General features: G+C 42.8%; 1 protein-coding gene across 3 annotated transcripts in view; it reads left to right on the top strand.

Annotated features, from left to right (window-relative positions):
• Positions 1-14754, top strand: part of USP24 (ubiquitin specific peptidase 24) — a 142307-nt gene that overhangs the window by 86528 nt on the left and 41025 nt on the right. For all 3 annotated transcript variants that reach the window (XM_023258739.2, XM_023258738.2, XM_023258737.2), the window contains exons 36-42: positions 199-354; positions 2568-2638; positions 3302-3462; positions 6774-6835; positions 9278-9469; positions 10459-10576; positions 12776-12920. In XM_023258739.2, the coding sequence (XP_023114507.1) occupies positions 199-354; positions 2568-2638; positions 3302-3462; positions 6774-6835; positions 9278-9469; positions 10459-10576; positions 12776-12920 (905 nt within the window). The remainder of the gene's footprint in view (positions 1-198; positions 355-2567; positions 2639-3301; positions 3463-6773; positions 6836-9277; positions 9470-10458; positions 10577-12775; positions 12921-14754) is intronic.

Genomic DNA, 14754 nt, shown 5'->3' with positions numbered 1-14754 from the left:
AGTGCCTCCAGATGTGTTTTAAAGCAGTCAGGGGCAGATAAAGTGATTAAGTGTCTCTTGTTTCCTAGACCAAAATGTCAGATTGCCTCTTCGCACCCTGTAAGTTCACTTGAGGCTCCCGGGGAGCATTAAAAGGATGTTAGGGTGCCGTGAGAGTCCTGTGGGGTCCGCGGTAACCTCTTGCTTGCCTCTTCCCAGGAAGCAATTGCAGCTCTGGGAGCGAAGGGGACCCAGCAGCCCTGCACGCAGGCATCTGTGTGCGCCAGCAGTCTGTGTCCACCAAAGACTCCCTGATCGCCGGGGAGGCTCTCTCTCTTCTTGTCACGTGCCTGCAGCTTCGGAGCCAGCAACTGGGTATGCAGGAGGCTTGTTTTCCCTTCATCTCTTTTAGGGAAAGGCCAGGTTTCTGTTGGCCTTCATAGATAAGGTCATACTAATAGAAATGGAAAAGGGGGGAAAGTTGGCAGGTGGAATAAGTAAGAATAGTGCTTAGAGTAGTTAGATTCTGAATAAGTATTTATTGAGTACCTTCTGTAAGCAGGGTTCCACAGTAGGTGTTGAAAGGGCACTATGCCTGCCCTCCAGGAGCTTACTGTCTAGTTGAGGAATTAAGACAACCCACATTTATAGCCCATGAACCATAGAACTAGAATTACATATCAGTCTCTAAACTGATGATGACTCTAGTAGTCAAAGTCACGAAACTTCAGATTTGCCCTTTCATCTTCATTTGTGGGCTTTGGCAGACTGGGGCTGTTATTGATCATACTTTAATGTTAGAACACCGCAGGGTGTTCTCGTCACACTCTCTTCTCTGTCTGTGCCCCTTCTCCCCATGATCTCATCCACCGTCACAGCCCCAAACTCCTTCTAGATGCAGATAATGTCTGAATTTGGAGCTCTCGTCTGGACCACTGCCCCGACCCCTCCACTGGGCTCTTAGGTAGACTTCCCAGGCTTGACGGTTCTACAGCTGAAATGCTCAGCTGGCCCGTATCACACACATTTACCAGCTTAGTTAATAGTGGCTTCATTCTTTCACTTGCTCTGGCCAGAAACCTTGCAGTCATCCTTGATTTCCTTTTTCACACCCATTTCTAATGTGTCAGCACATTCTCCTTCCAACTGTGTCTAGATTCCACCCTCTGGTACCACTGTCACTGTCACAACCCTCTGATCCAGCATCACCCCTTGCTTGGATTATAGCAGTAGCACCTTCACTAATCTCCCTGCTTCTACCCTTGCAGTTTACTCTCCACACAGTAACCAGAGTGGACCTCCTACCATGTAAGTCAGATTGTATCATTCCTCTGTTGAAAACCTGGCAGCGGCTTCTCAGGTCGCACTGAGTAAAAGCCAAATCTTAATTACTAAGGCATTCGAGGCCAGACAGAGTCCACCCCTTTGATGCCTCTGTGCCTTCACCGTCTACTGCTCTCCCCTCACTCCCTGTGCTTTGGCCACCCGGCGTCCTGGCTGTTCCCCAGCACTCCAGGCACGTTCCTGCCTCAGGACCCTCGCACCGGCTGTTCCCTCTTCCTGGTGTGTTCTTCCCCCATCTTTCCCACGTGGCTCTCTCTTCCTCATTTCCTGCAAGTGTGCTTAACCTCACCTACTTAGTGACATGTTGTTCTCTGCCCGCCTTTTTAACGAAGTCACAACCCTCCCCTCATCCCAGCACTACCTAAACCCCTTACCTTGTTTCTTCTTTATCGCTTACTGTTTTATAGCATAGAATATAATTTGTTTACTTACTATGTTTATCGTCATCATCCCTTCCCCATCTGGACTGTAAGCTCCACAGAGACTTTTGTCCACTTTGTTCCCTACTGAATCTCTCACACCCAAATACTGCCCAGTATGTAGTAGGCCCTCAATAAATATTTATTCAGCAACAAAGTCTTAATAGCTCCACTTTTAAAAATTGTACCAGCCCATAGGTGTCCTGTTCTTCCCTTCTATTACCAATTCAGACTGCCTGTTGTGTAGAATTGATCATGATGTGTTTAGTAGAATATCCGACCTCTTTGTATAAGACACTCAAGGTAAAGCTAGAAAAAACTTAGACATTTATAGAACGGTAAGTAGTGTCCAAATGGTTAGTTTGAGCAAGAATGCTTTTGAAGACATATATAGGAAGTATAAGTCATTATGAAATGCTTTTGAGCAAATGCCATAATCATAGATCAATTTTCCTATCATTATTTTAGTGATATTCTCAAATCAAAATGAAAGAATTACAACTTCCCTTCAAGCTTTTTTATCATTTGTAATTGTATGGTAGGGTACATTTTATAGTTACAGGTATTGATAGTTTATCAAGGCAAGATATATTTATAACCAGTATGTACGAGACACCGTGCTGAAATGCGCAGGTACTGAGATGACCAAGAGTCTCTCGAGGGGAAACTCAGACGTGTGGAGGCAGTTACGGGCAGTACTGAATTCGATTCCATGTAGAAGAAGAGATGAAATTCTTCTGTAGTTAAGCATAAATTTTTCAGAATTTTGAAAATGCATTTGCTGACTTGTTTCCCACCCCCGATTCTCCTTATTCTTATCGTTAGCATCTTTCTATAACTTGCCCTGTGTTGCCGATTTTATCATTGATATTCTGCTTGGATCACCAAGTGCTGAGGTAAGAATTTTGACCGTACTAAAAAATCCCCTTGGTCCTGCTCTGTCGAGGGCCCTTTGGTGACCTGTGACCCTGCGTGGAGTACAGAGGAATGGCATTTAGCCCTCTCAGGAAGTCCTCCGAAGGGGGCGGGGACCACTCTGAGAGCAGAGTAACCATTTGGACTCTCTGCCCTCCCTTCTATTCCATATTCAGAAGTTCAGAGACTAGTGCCAGGGTCAGTTGTGGGTGTTTGTAACAAACAAAACGTTATGGCGGCGTTGAGCATCCGCCGCTGGTGTTCAGCGTCAACGTGTTGGTCACAATCAAGAAAGACCAGCTGCAAGCCGTGAACTTTCACTGGATTTTCTCATTCTGATTTTCTTGTATGGCCTTGAAAATTCACTTGGAAACACTTGAAGAGTTTTCTTATTTTCATTTTCATCAAATTATAAAACTATTGATTGGCGTAGGAGAGAAGAATAATTTGGGAAATCTGTTCTCAGACTGCATTTGTTTTTAATCAGCCCTAGGGTATTTAATGTCAACTTTACCATTAGTGATTAAACCGTTCACACCCTTATAGTATCCTTCAGGTTGTGGACTTTGGAGGAAAATCCTTTTGTAAGCAGTGTCTAAGTGTCGGTTGGTGTATGTCCTTTGCCACTCACGATGTAATTTCAGATTCGCCGTGCTGCCTGTGATCAACTATACACTCTTAGTCAGACAGATACTTCAGCTCATCCAGATGTCCAGAAGCCAAACCAGTTTCTCCTAGGTGTGATTCTCACAGCCCAGCTACCTCTCTGGTCCCCAACTAGTATAATGAGAGGAGTCAATCAGAGGTATGTAATCAAGATGAAAAAGCTCACGTCTCGCAGAAAGAGAATCATGATTTGCATGCTGCCCCCTGCTGAGGTCCACAGTGCATTACTCAGATGACAAAAGAATTTCTCCTTTCCTCTTGTACCCTTTGTGCCCCGAGAGAGGGTATTTCCATTCTTATTATCCCCATTCAGGACAGGAGAGTCAGAAGAAACAATACCAGGCCTTCTTCCCCTTGAATTACTTCCCATTCTCACCTCCACCCCAGCTGGTCCACCACCCTCAAGAGAAAGAGGAGCTTTCTTTCTGAAAGCTGGTTGGTGAGAGGCTGAAATTATTGGAGCCCGATCACTTTTTGAAGGTCCGACTCCTCACGTCCTTGCATGCATCCCTCTCTCAGAGCAGCGTACTTCCTGACTTCATGTCCAGATATAGCTGAGGCATCCTTCTGGCTTTCTTCCCTGGCTTTACATGAGCCTGGGCACGGAGGGAATCTGCGGTCCAGGCTGACAGAGCGGCTTGAGTAAGTCCGTTCTGCCTGCCCCACTGTCCCTCAGTGGGCCAGCCCGCATGCAAGGCTGCCCCGGGCGAGGCCCAGGATGGGAAGTGAGGGGATCCCATGCTGACCTCCACTTTCTCCAACTTAGCTTCACCAGAGAACCCTTGCCGTGGGGCTCATGAGGTGCCACTGAGATTTGTGAAATCGGCGTCCACTTGCTTTGTGTATCTGCTTTACAAATTAGAGCCCTGGAAGGGAAGGAATGTTAGAGCTACTCCAAACCCCAAAGTGTGGCTAAGGATCCAGACCCCTAAATTTGGATCCAAACTCGGTCTTTGGAAGCATACAGTTCAGTAGCATTAAGTATATTCTCATTATTATGGCAACCATCTCCACCAGCCGCTTCCAGAACTTTTCCATCATCTAAACTAAAACCTTCCACCCATTAAGGAAGCCGTTGAATGAAAGACTAATAAACTTGACTCCATAACAACTAAAATACTCTGTGTGGGAAACTAATACCATAAATCCAAAAGTCAGTTGACCGACTGGCTGTATAGATTTGTAACATGACAGACAAGAAGCTAATTTTCATAATGTATCTAAAAAGCTGTTAGAAATCACTAAACAAATGACCCAACAGCCAAATTGAAAAATGGGCAAAAGACACGAAGAGACGGTTCCAAAACAAATATAGGTGGGTTGTTTTGTGTTTTTTTGTTTTTCAATTTGCTAGATTTTTTTCTTTTTACTGTAGCAAAATATACATACAATTGATCATTTTACTGATTTTTAAGTCTGTAATTCAGTGACGTTAAGTACATACACATTGTTGTGCAGCTGTCCCCGCTGTCTGTTCCCAGAACTTTCTCATCATCCCAAACTGAAACTCTGTATCCATAACACGGTAACTCCCCGCTCATCCCCCCTCCATCCATTGTCCTATTTCCGAGGTTCCTCCGTGTCAGAGCGTGTGTTAGTTAGGGTTTCATTTCTAATTAACACTGAAAAATATTTCCTTTATCTGTTCTTTCTTTTGTTGCCTGTGCTTTTGGCATTGCATCCAAGAAATGATCACCAAATCCACTGTCACAGAGTTTCCCCTCTATGTTTTCTTCTGAGGTTTTTAGTTTTCACTCTTATACTTACTTGTTTGATCTATTCAAGCTAAATTCTGTGTGTAACATAAGGTGCCCGACTTCATTCTTTTCCATGTGGGTAATCCAGTGGTCACGGCACCTTTCTCCCATTGAATGGTTTTGACAACTGATGAAAAATCACTCGACTGCTGGCTTGCTGACTGATTGGCTCTTCGTTTCTCTTCCATTGATCTGTGTGTATCTCCATGCCAGTATCACATGGCTTCATTGCTGTAGCATTGTCGAATTCTTCCAGCGTTGTTTGTCCTCTTCACCGTGCGAGCCTTTTGCTTCCTTTGCTAAGTGGATGCCTAAGTACTTTACTCTTATTGGTGCTTTTGTAAATGGAATTGTTTCCTTTTTCATGTTCTCCATTGTTGTGTATGGAAGCAGAACTGATTTTCGTGTCACGATTTTGTATCTCGCTGCATTTACTGATGAACTCTAAATCTTTCTGTGTGGACTCTGGGGTTTTCCACATGTAGGATCACGTCATCCACAAACCGAGAATTGTACCTCTGTGTAAGCCATTTTTTAAGAAGTGAGCTATTGCACCTGTGCTTTTTGTAAGACTCAGATTATTTAATAGAACTTAAATTTAAGAGTTTGATTTGATATTCAATTTCTCAAAACTCAGGAAAGAAAGCAAGCATTGGATGAGTTTTTAACATACCTTCTCAAAGAATCTCTTGGATGTAGAGCATTTAACTTCACCTAAAATTGAATCTTTAGTTGTATGTTTTTATAATTTGAAATGGTGTTTCACAACTTACTCTAATGGCCGTGTTTGATACATGTTTTCCTTAACAGTGATGACGACAATAGCTCTTTCTGTGGTCTGACTATGTGCCGTGCAGCAGGCCAGGTTCATTGCATATAGTCATCCTGTAATGCTCACAATGGACAAATGAGTTTGACAGTCTTATTGTCTCTTTAATCATCGTATTTCTCGGTTCATTATCTCTTCTCATCATTAGTGCATTCTTGAGCCTTTTGTGTGTGTGTGTGTGTGTGTGTGTGTGTGTGTGTGTGTGTGTGTGTGTTTGTGCATGTTTATTTCCAACACTCTAACAAGCATTTTAGAAATTAGAAACCAGACACATTGTCCCTAGACGCCCAACTGTAAGTGGTGGAGCCAGGATTCGAACCAAGGTCGCCTGACTTTAAAACTTGTGCTCTTTCCTGAGATAATGACAGAGAAGCTTCACTGACCACCCTGGATAAAAGAATTTACCTTCTGTTTTTTCTCTTACTGCACTCTGTTTGCCTTCTTAATATCACCTTTTGACATATGTATTTTCTAATGTGTTGACTGTCTTTTTTGTTCTTTGTCAGCTCTTCTAAAACAGTTGCAAGCATATAGTGGTGCCTAGTCAATGTCGGTTGCTATTTGAATGAATGAGTGTAATCTGTGCATTATGTGTGCAGTCAGCCTGTATATCATCACAAAATGTGAGACTTAGTAATACTGTTTCCCCTCTTTACACTGTAATTTCTATAGTGTATCTCTATCAGCAAAGTCACGAGTGTATTTCTTGCTAAGATATGGAAGTTGAATTCATGTAAAAGCGGTTATTTCATGCTTCGGAAAATTCCCTTGTTCAGCTGTTTTATGAGCCTTTTCTTACAAGGGAGATGCTTTTTATTTCAAAATCTGACATTTTTTAATACTTGAAATCTTATCTTTTTTTAGACTACTATCTCAGTGTATGGAGTATTTTGATCTAAGGTGCCAATTATTAGATGATCTGACAAGTAAGTAAATGCCTAACTTTGATTCATGTAGGGGGAGGGGAGAGGGAAGAGTAGAAAAGAGAGCCAAATGGACATTTCTAAATCTGACTGAGTGTATCTTAGATAAAAATGAGATTATAATCACTGTTCGAAGTTGAGTTTTATTTTCTTGAAAATAGCATGCAAACCCATATACCAGTTCTCTGTTTTCCAATTATATATGTAACCATTAACGTGTTGAGAAGATTTGTTGGTTTTAAAAATTGTCAAAGACACATGTTTTAATTACGCTGATATGGGGCGGGGGGGGTGTGGAAGAGGGGAAAGTGGGTGTTGGGCCTTGAGGAGGGCACTTTTTGAGATGAGCACTGGGTGTTGCGCGTAAGCGATGAGCCACGGGAACCTACCCTGGAAACCAAGGGCACTCTTTACGTGCTGTATGTTAGCCAATTGGACAATAAATTATATTAAAAAAAGAAAAAAGAATGACTGGAAAACATGTTGATACTGAATAAAATTACTTTCTTCTTTGAAGAAAAAAATAGTAATAATTACACTGATACAGAACTATTAGGAAGAATCTTTTCTCTCTAGCATAGTGAATTCTGACCATTTTAAAGGCTGATCATTGAAGGAAGGAGGGAATCTCTGTTGCGGTATATTGATAATAATAGAAATGAGTGATAGAAGCCAGTTAATTATTTTGTGTCAGGTGATTGAAGTATTGTTAGAAATTTTAGTGTTAGAGCATTTGGATTTTGATTGTACTTTTATATAACGCGAATGTATGTCGGGATGCTCTGTGTAAATTTTAGTTATTCAAATCAAGAGTCTGTTAGTTTATTTTCCACTCTTTACATAAAAGATTTGCCTCATCTTACAGAAAATAAGTAAAGTAAAAATCAGGCCGAACAAAAGTACTGATTGGAAACATTAATTGGAAAAGAATGTCAGCGCCGGGCGGTTACAAAGAAATACTTTGCACGTATGCTGGCTGTCAACCTCCACAGTCAGAATTTGGTTGTGAGGTTTGCTGGGGGACAGAGGTGAAAAAGGAAGAAAACCGAGTGGTTTCTCAAAAGAAACAGATTTTTTTGCCAGCACTTAAATCTGAGAGAGACTTGGTGCAGAGGTCTTCGTGTAATGCACACGTGAAGACGTAGTCATTAGTAAGCCTCAGGAAATGTCTCCAAGGCAGATGCCTTCATCAGTTTCCCGAAAGTGTCTCTTGAAAGTGGGAGACACGGTGCTCTGAGCAGGACAGTGAAAAGGTTGTGTTGGAGCCTGAGATAATGTAGTCTGAGTGGATGTCTCGATGCGGGGGTCAGACCTGTTGTATCTGTCATCCAGAGAAGTGAACGGGTGACATGTCCATCTAACAGTCCAGCTGAATGCCACATTCTTCTGCCAGGCCGCTGGCAAGGTTTGCTGTCTGGTTTGGACTCGGAGAGGGTGGGTGTTCTGCTTTGCTTCTCGAGGGCTGGAATCGTGAGTTGGCTGTATACATGATACATACAACTTCAGAAGGCATGAGCACGCTATTAACATAGGCCTTCCCTGTGGTCATCGAGTGACTAATGAGGGATCCAGCATCCCTTATCGGGATGTTGAGGGCAGAGTGGGAATATGTCTGGAAACAAGCAATGTTTGCCATTTGGGGAGTATTTTGTATATGCCAGTTCCTGTACTAGGCACTTCATACCTAGCACCCTGAGTGTAGGTGTTAGCCTCATTTTGTAAATCAGTGGATTCAGATCCAGTGCCGGTTCCGCTCTGACCCTGAAGTATTCCTTTTCACCTGGTGCTGTGGGGCCCTACCGCTTGTGGCTGCAGTGCAGTGGGAGGAGAGCACGGTCCGTCTTCTTCTCCTTCCCAGTCCCATCTTCCAGTATGGAACCTTGCTTTAATCCTTGCTTACAAGAAAGTAAGGTAACTTACTACAGTAGAGCAGGGTGGTTCTCGGGGCTTGGGGCACTATTTGGAAACCTGAGCTCTGCTGCTGTGCTGCGGACCTCTGTCTCCTCTGCGGGACCCCCTTGGCCTAGGTGATGCGGTGGGAGCCTTGGCTGTCTTCGTACCCTCCATCCCTGCCTTCTCTAGAAGGGTGTGCTCCCAGGGGGCACCTGCTGACATCGCCTGGACCAGGAGCTTCTTTGGAGCAAGATTAGCCCCTTCGTCTTCTGTCCTCGGCGTATGGCCCACTGACCCGCACAGAGGGGCCCTCAATACATGCGTGGCTTAGGACTGAGAGAGTGGGGGGGAAGGAGTGAGTGTGCGGAGCCGTCACGTTCCTCTGAGGCAGCAGATGCAGCCCACTGTTGATTAGTGACAGCTTTCTCAGATCGCCAGAATGGAAGGGTGGGACTTGACTTTGCCTGCTTTAATTCAGGATTTGGACTCCATGAAGGGAAATCCTTTTTTCTTTGAAATGGATTTTGTTTTTTTTTTTTTTTCCCTTCTTAGCCTCAGAAATGGAGCAGTTAAGAATCAGCCCGGCTACCATGCTCGAAGATGAGATCACTTGGCTGGATAACTTTGAGCCTAATCGCACGGCTGAATGTGAGACCAGTGAAGCAGACAACATCTTATTGGCAGGACACCTACGGCTCATTAAGACCCTTCTTTCACTGTGCGGGGCAGAGAAGGAAATGCTTGGTAATTATTGCTTCCTCTTCCCACGCGGCAGAATACCTCCCTTCTCAGTCCTTGCCGTAGTAGTGTTTGTAATTAGGAGAATAGGATAAGTGCTCAGTGCTCTGTAGAAAATTGGCCCTTCAGGTAGTATGAGATTGTCTGGAATTTTAGTGGCTAACAGACTTCAGGTGTATTCTACCTGTGTCGTTAAACCATATGAAGAAGTTGATAGCGTTCAAAACGGTTGGTCCCCATAACTTCTTAATACCAAGTAAAACTTACAGTTCAAAATAGGGCTTTCTCTTCTTGCTGTTACGTACCTTATAAAATATTATCTGTTATAGATCTTACCTCTTTTAAGGGTAATTCTCATCTGGGAGGCAGCCCCCAACCACTACCCCCTGCCTCGTGGGGTACATATGAATGTCCTGGGGTACATGTATAATTTGTCAGGGCATATTCAGGATTAGAAGGTACATTCAGAAAACAAGTCAAAACATTAATTATTATCACTTTTATCCCATGAACTAAGCTCTCTAAAAATCTTCTTGGCTACTGGGGATACATAGAAAAGAGTGATTCTACACCAGGCTAAGAAGGGTACATCACTTTACCTAAGGAAGGCAGGATTTTAAAAGTTTCAGAAACCCTCCTGTGGACTCCCCTATGCCCAAAGTAAGAATGAAGTGTTCACTCGGACCGTTCTGCCTCGTGTTCTTGGCATTTGTGTTTCCAAAGTGAAAGCATGACTTCTTTCACTCCATTGTCAGCTCATGAAGGAAGGTACCCTCACTTGTCTTTGTTCCCTGTCCCCTGACCCTCCCACCCATCCCCACCCCTCTGCCCCACAGACCTTTGCCATGTGTTATAAGTGCTCAAAAAATAAGCATCAAATTAAATTGAATGCCCTGCCATTGGGTGCCTTTGCTGCTCTGATATGAAAGTACAAAAACAGAGTCTTTGAATTAAAATGTGTTCATCCTCAACATGAATATTATGCTCTATTCCAGGTTCATCACTCATTAAACCATTGTTAGATGACTTCCTTTTCCGAGCTTCTAGAATTATTTTAAATAGTCATTCTCCAGCTGGCAGTGCCGCCATCAGTCAACAGGACTTTCATCCAAAGTATGGAAAATGCACGTTGTGTTCAGTTTTGGTAAAAATTCTAATTCGAAACTTTAGTCCAAAAAGCTTTTCTTAACTTGGAGTTTGTTTCCATCTTGTGAGTGTGTGTAGTTATAAGGTATTATCCACCCTATGAAGAAATGCATGTAAAGGGGCTCAGGATAAGCCTGCCTGGCACATAGTGAGTGCTGGGCAAGGGTGCTGGTGCCATTATTATCATCAAATAAGAAGAGTAAGTAGTAAATAATGTGCTTAATTTGGTCGGTAGCAAATTCCAAGACAAACCGAGATCAGAAGAATTAAATCCAAAGTTAGAGTAAATAGGCTCTGAATCTTGAGTTTCTTCTAGGAAGAAAGCGTAGCTGCTTTTAGTGCATGAACCTTGTGATTTGCTGGGTATTGCCTGTGTCCTGACGATTAAAACTGCTAGTGACTTATTGTGGTAATTTTAGAATCGAATACTGTATTAGTTTTTATGGGTAGAAATTTGAAAGATCTTTCCGGAATGTTGACCCTACTTGGGTGCTCCTGGAGCTATAGGAGGAGGCTGCCCCATGCTGCCATCTTCCTTGCTCTGAATCCAGCTTACTCCATTCTTACGAAAACCAGACTTAACTGAATAATCCTGAAGAAACTGGGGACTCGGTATTTAACCAGTGAAAAACACTCCCGTATAATTTCAGTGGTTATTGAAACGAGCAAGGCACAAGAAGCAACACTTCATGGAATCTCAAGCGATGTCTTACCATGTATGAGTATTTCTCTGTGTAGCTTTCCTTACTAGCAAAATCTGTTTCAGGCAGTCAGCCTTCATTAGAACTCTTGGGGTGTCTCTCAGGCTTTGGCTCCCATCTCACCCCTGCCCCAGTCTTGTTCTGGAAGATCCGGCACTGGCTCCGTTGGGAGTCTTTTACTAAAGTAGTAGAAATACGTGAGTATCTCCGTTTTCAGTGAACGGGGAAAATAAATCCTTAGCAGTTTTATTGAAATTTTTATTCGTGAACCCTCCTTGTATTTATTAAAAGTAATACCTCCATCAGCAAGGAGTTGGGTTTTGTAATCGTACACAGTGCCTTAATTAGAAAAGGCAGTGTTTTGTTTCATCCCTCCCCGTGCATTGAGTGAGGCTCACTTATCACAGTGACTCCAGCTGTTTCCCGTCTGAACCCTAATGCCAGAAAGAGCTTTAAAATACACAGTATTTTCACAAGTGACATTTATTCTTATTAACACTAACAAAGGAATTTCGTAATGCTTAGCCTGTGTGTACGGTTCCTCCTATTCGTTCTTTACCTGTCCTTTGCAAACCAAAAGTCCAAGTAAGAGGCAAAGGACAGGGCCAGCTGCTGGCCATTGTCCTCAGGGCCTGGCCCAGTGCTGATCTAAGAGCCCCACAGCCCCTCGTGAACACATCTCCCACACTGCACCCCATACATGTTTCTCTCAGAGGTTCGATGTCCTCTTTTCTGTGTATCCTTCCTAACCTGTGATCTCCTCAGTAATGTAAGGTTGGCCTAGGTGACAGTGAGAAATTCCTGTCCATCCCCAAAGTGATTTCTTCTAAACGTGAACAATTATCAGAAGCCTTTGGTTTCCTGCAGACTGCCTGCTAGTTACCTTTTATTGTCATTTGAAACAAATTAATTTGGCAAACCACGTATTTCTGTCTCCGTTTTCTCGGCAAGATGAAGTTGATTAGTGTCCTCAAAGAATTTTTTATCACCAGACACATATAAAAAACATTTACGGGTATCTCTTCTGATCCACATAGCTTTCTTTTCCTGCCATTTAGATATTTGAATTTCAGGACAATGTCTACAAAAAGCTTCCTTGCTACCTACTTTGAGAGAGAGTTATTCTCATGTTTTCCTTGGTAAAAGTTTCAGACTCTTTATCCTCCATTTTTGCTGATCCAAACCTTAGATAAAAATACTCTGGACTCCTAAGTGAGACATTTCGCTACTTTATCAGGCCAAGAAGATATGTAGCTCTTAACCATAACCATTCCTCCTGTATTCATGGCCTCTTCCTTGAAGTAAACACTTCCCGCTGGATTCCTAGAGCTCTGCCATCAGACCTGATTAACTCAGTTTGAGGAATTGCAGCTCTGATACTTTCATTTCAAATGTTGATTTAGTTTAATGACCAACTCAAGTGGATTATTCACTGTTGGAACTGACTTGCATCTTTTGTTTGTAGGTGTAGTACAGTGAATAGCCGACTGGCAGCCTATGAAGTCCTTGTGATGCTGGCTGATAGTTCCCCGGCAAATCTTCAAATTATCACAAAAGAACTGCTTTCCATGCATCATCAGCCTGACCCTGCTCTCACCAAGGAGTTTGATGTAAGTTTCCTAGACCTTGATACACTTGAATTTTGTTTAGGATGCTCAATCAAACGTATAACTTTGAAGCCTGTGTCTGCATTACCCTAATCCCAAAGAAAGTCAGTGGTATTCTTTTGCATATCATGTTCCCATACTCTAATCAAGCATAATCTACTAAATTACTTCATACCATGCTAATACTGTATTACTCAATGATACCCTTTTTACTAATTAAAGAGAAGACATTTTTAAGTCACTTGATAATTACTCTTGGTAAGAAGTAGCATTGCAGCCTATGTTTTGAGTAACTGCGCGTGGTACAGGGCCAGGCCACGGAGATACATACTCGAACGTTGGCTCTGTCACAGTGCAGTCTACATTCATTTAAATTCAGCTAAGATTTATGGAGTTTAGAATGCACTAAGAGGTGTGTTGGGCTTTTGGAGCTCAAAAACGCAGACAGGATTCCAGCCCTGGAGAAAGTCGGTGTCGAGTGGAAGAGACAGACCCGCAGGCAGATAATTTCAATATAATGTGATCGGTTGTAAGATCCGGGTCATGTCCTGAAGGCTCTCCTCGCAGAGGGCCGCTCTACCACCAGACGGCGGCGTCTTAGAAGGCGTCTTAGAAAGGATGAAGCTGGAAAGAGAACTCCAACGCTTCACAAGCTGATGGGAAGGTGATTCCACAATGAGAAGGACCTGGGCGGAGCTGTGGAGCCAAGCGGCGGCTTAGTATCCATTGGGAACTACAGGAGGGGAGCAGCAGACCAGGAGCCGGAGGACGCTTTGAGAGCCGCTTTTGTGTTCTCCACGGACCTTGTGGAGTCAGGCCTACCCCTTCGGACAGCTGAGCTGAGTCGTGTGCGGCATACAGGTTAGGCAGGAAAGGAAGGTGTTCTAGACAGAGAAAATAGCACTTGCACAATGAAATGCGAGCGTGTAAATTGGAAACTGTTTTCGTATCAAAACATTTAGTTTATAAAACGTGTGCTTTAGTTGTACATAGTTTATTTGACAGATTTAAATGGAAATTTTATTTTTTTCATAAGTCAGGGATTATGTCAGCATAAGGAAGAAAACATTTTTCTCATGTAAATACTTATTTTTTAGCACTGTTGTGAACGAGTTTTTCTTATCTTGTAACTTTTTAAAAATCTGTGCTTTGGACTCCACAAATACATTACCGTATTGATTAGATCTTAGAAATCACCCTGCTCTACGTGTATGTCAAATGTAAGTGGAAAATATATAATATTTAGCAATTCCTTGAGGTCTAAAAGACCTGCAGGGTTTTGTGGGTTAGTTGTAATATGGATGCAGGTGCTTAATATATATGCAGAACGGGTGATTCTGGGCATGGCATTAGAACCAAGATTCTGCTTAAGTGGCATTTCAAGGTGTGTCCTATCCATTTCTACTTTGAGAAGTGCCGTGTTCATCTTTATCCAGGAAGACTTTTCTAGATTATTTCTACCCAGAAAAGCATTGTAATGGGATCTGTGTTAGGACAAAGCATCCTTAGGTGAAATGCTAGCGTATTTACCTGTTCCTTTAACTGTATGCTGATTAGCAGTGGTTCCACAGAAGAAGCTTACTTCCTTAAAAAGGAAGGGAGGGAGGGAATATGAGGCTTCCTTGACCATCCAGATTGGTCAGGAATCTACAGAGTAAACACTGCATAGAACCCTATTCCATTTGTGCAGAGTGCTACCTCAGTTTGTAAGTAGATCTGTTTACTTGCTTGATGTCTCTGTAATCGAGCGGGCTGTGAGCTCCTCGAGACATTATCCCTGGCACGGTGCTGGCACACAGTAGGTTCTTAATAAATATTTGTTGAATGTTAATCAAGT

The sequence above is a fragment of the Felis catus genome, chromosome C1 (assembly GCF_018350175.1).
Source record: "Felis catus isolate Fca126 chromosome C1, F.catus_Fca126_mat1.0, whole genome shotgun sequence".
Taxonomy (NCBI): Eukaryota; Metazoa; Chordata; class Mammalia; order Carnivora; family Felidae; genus Felis; species Felis catus.
This window is presented reverse-complemented; position numbering and strand designations above follow the sequence as displayed.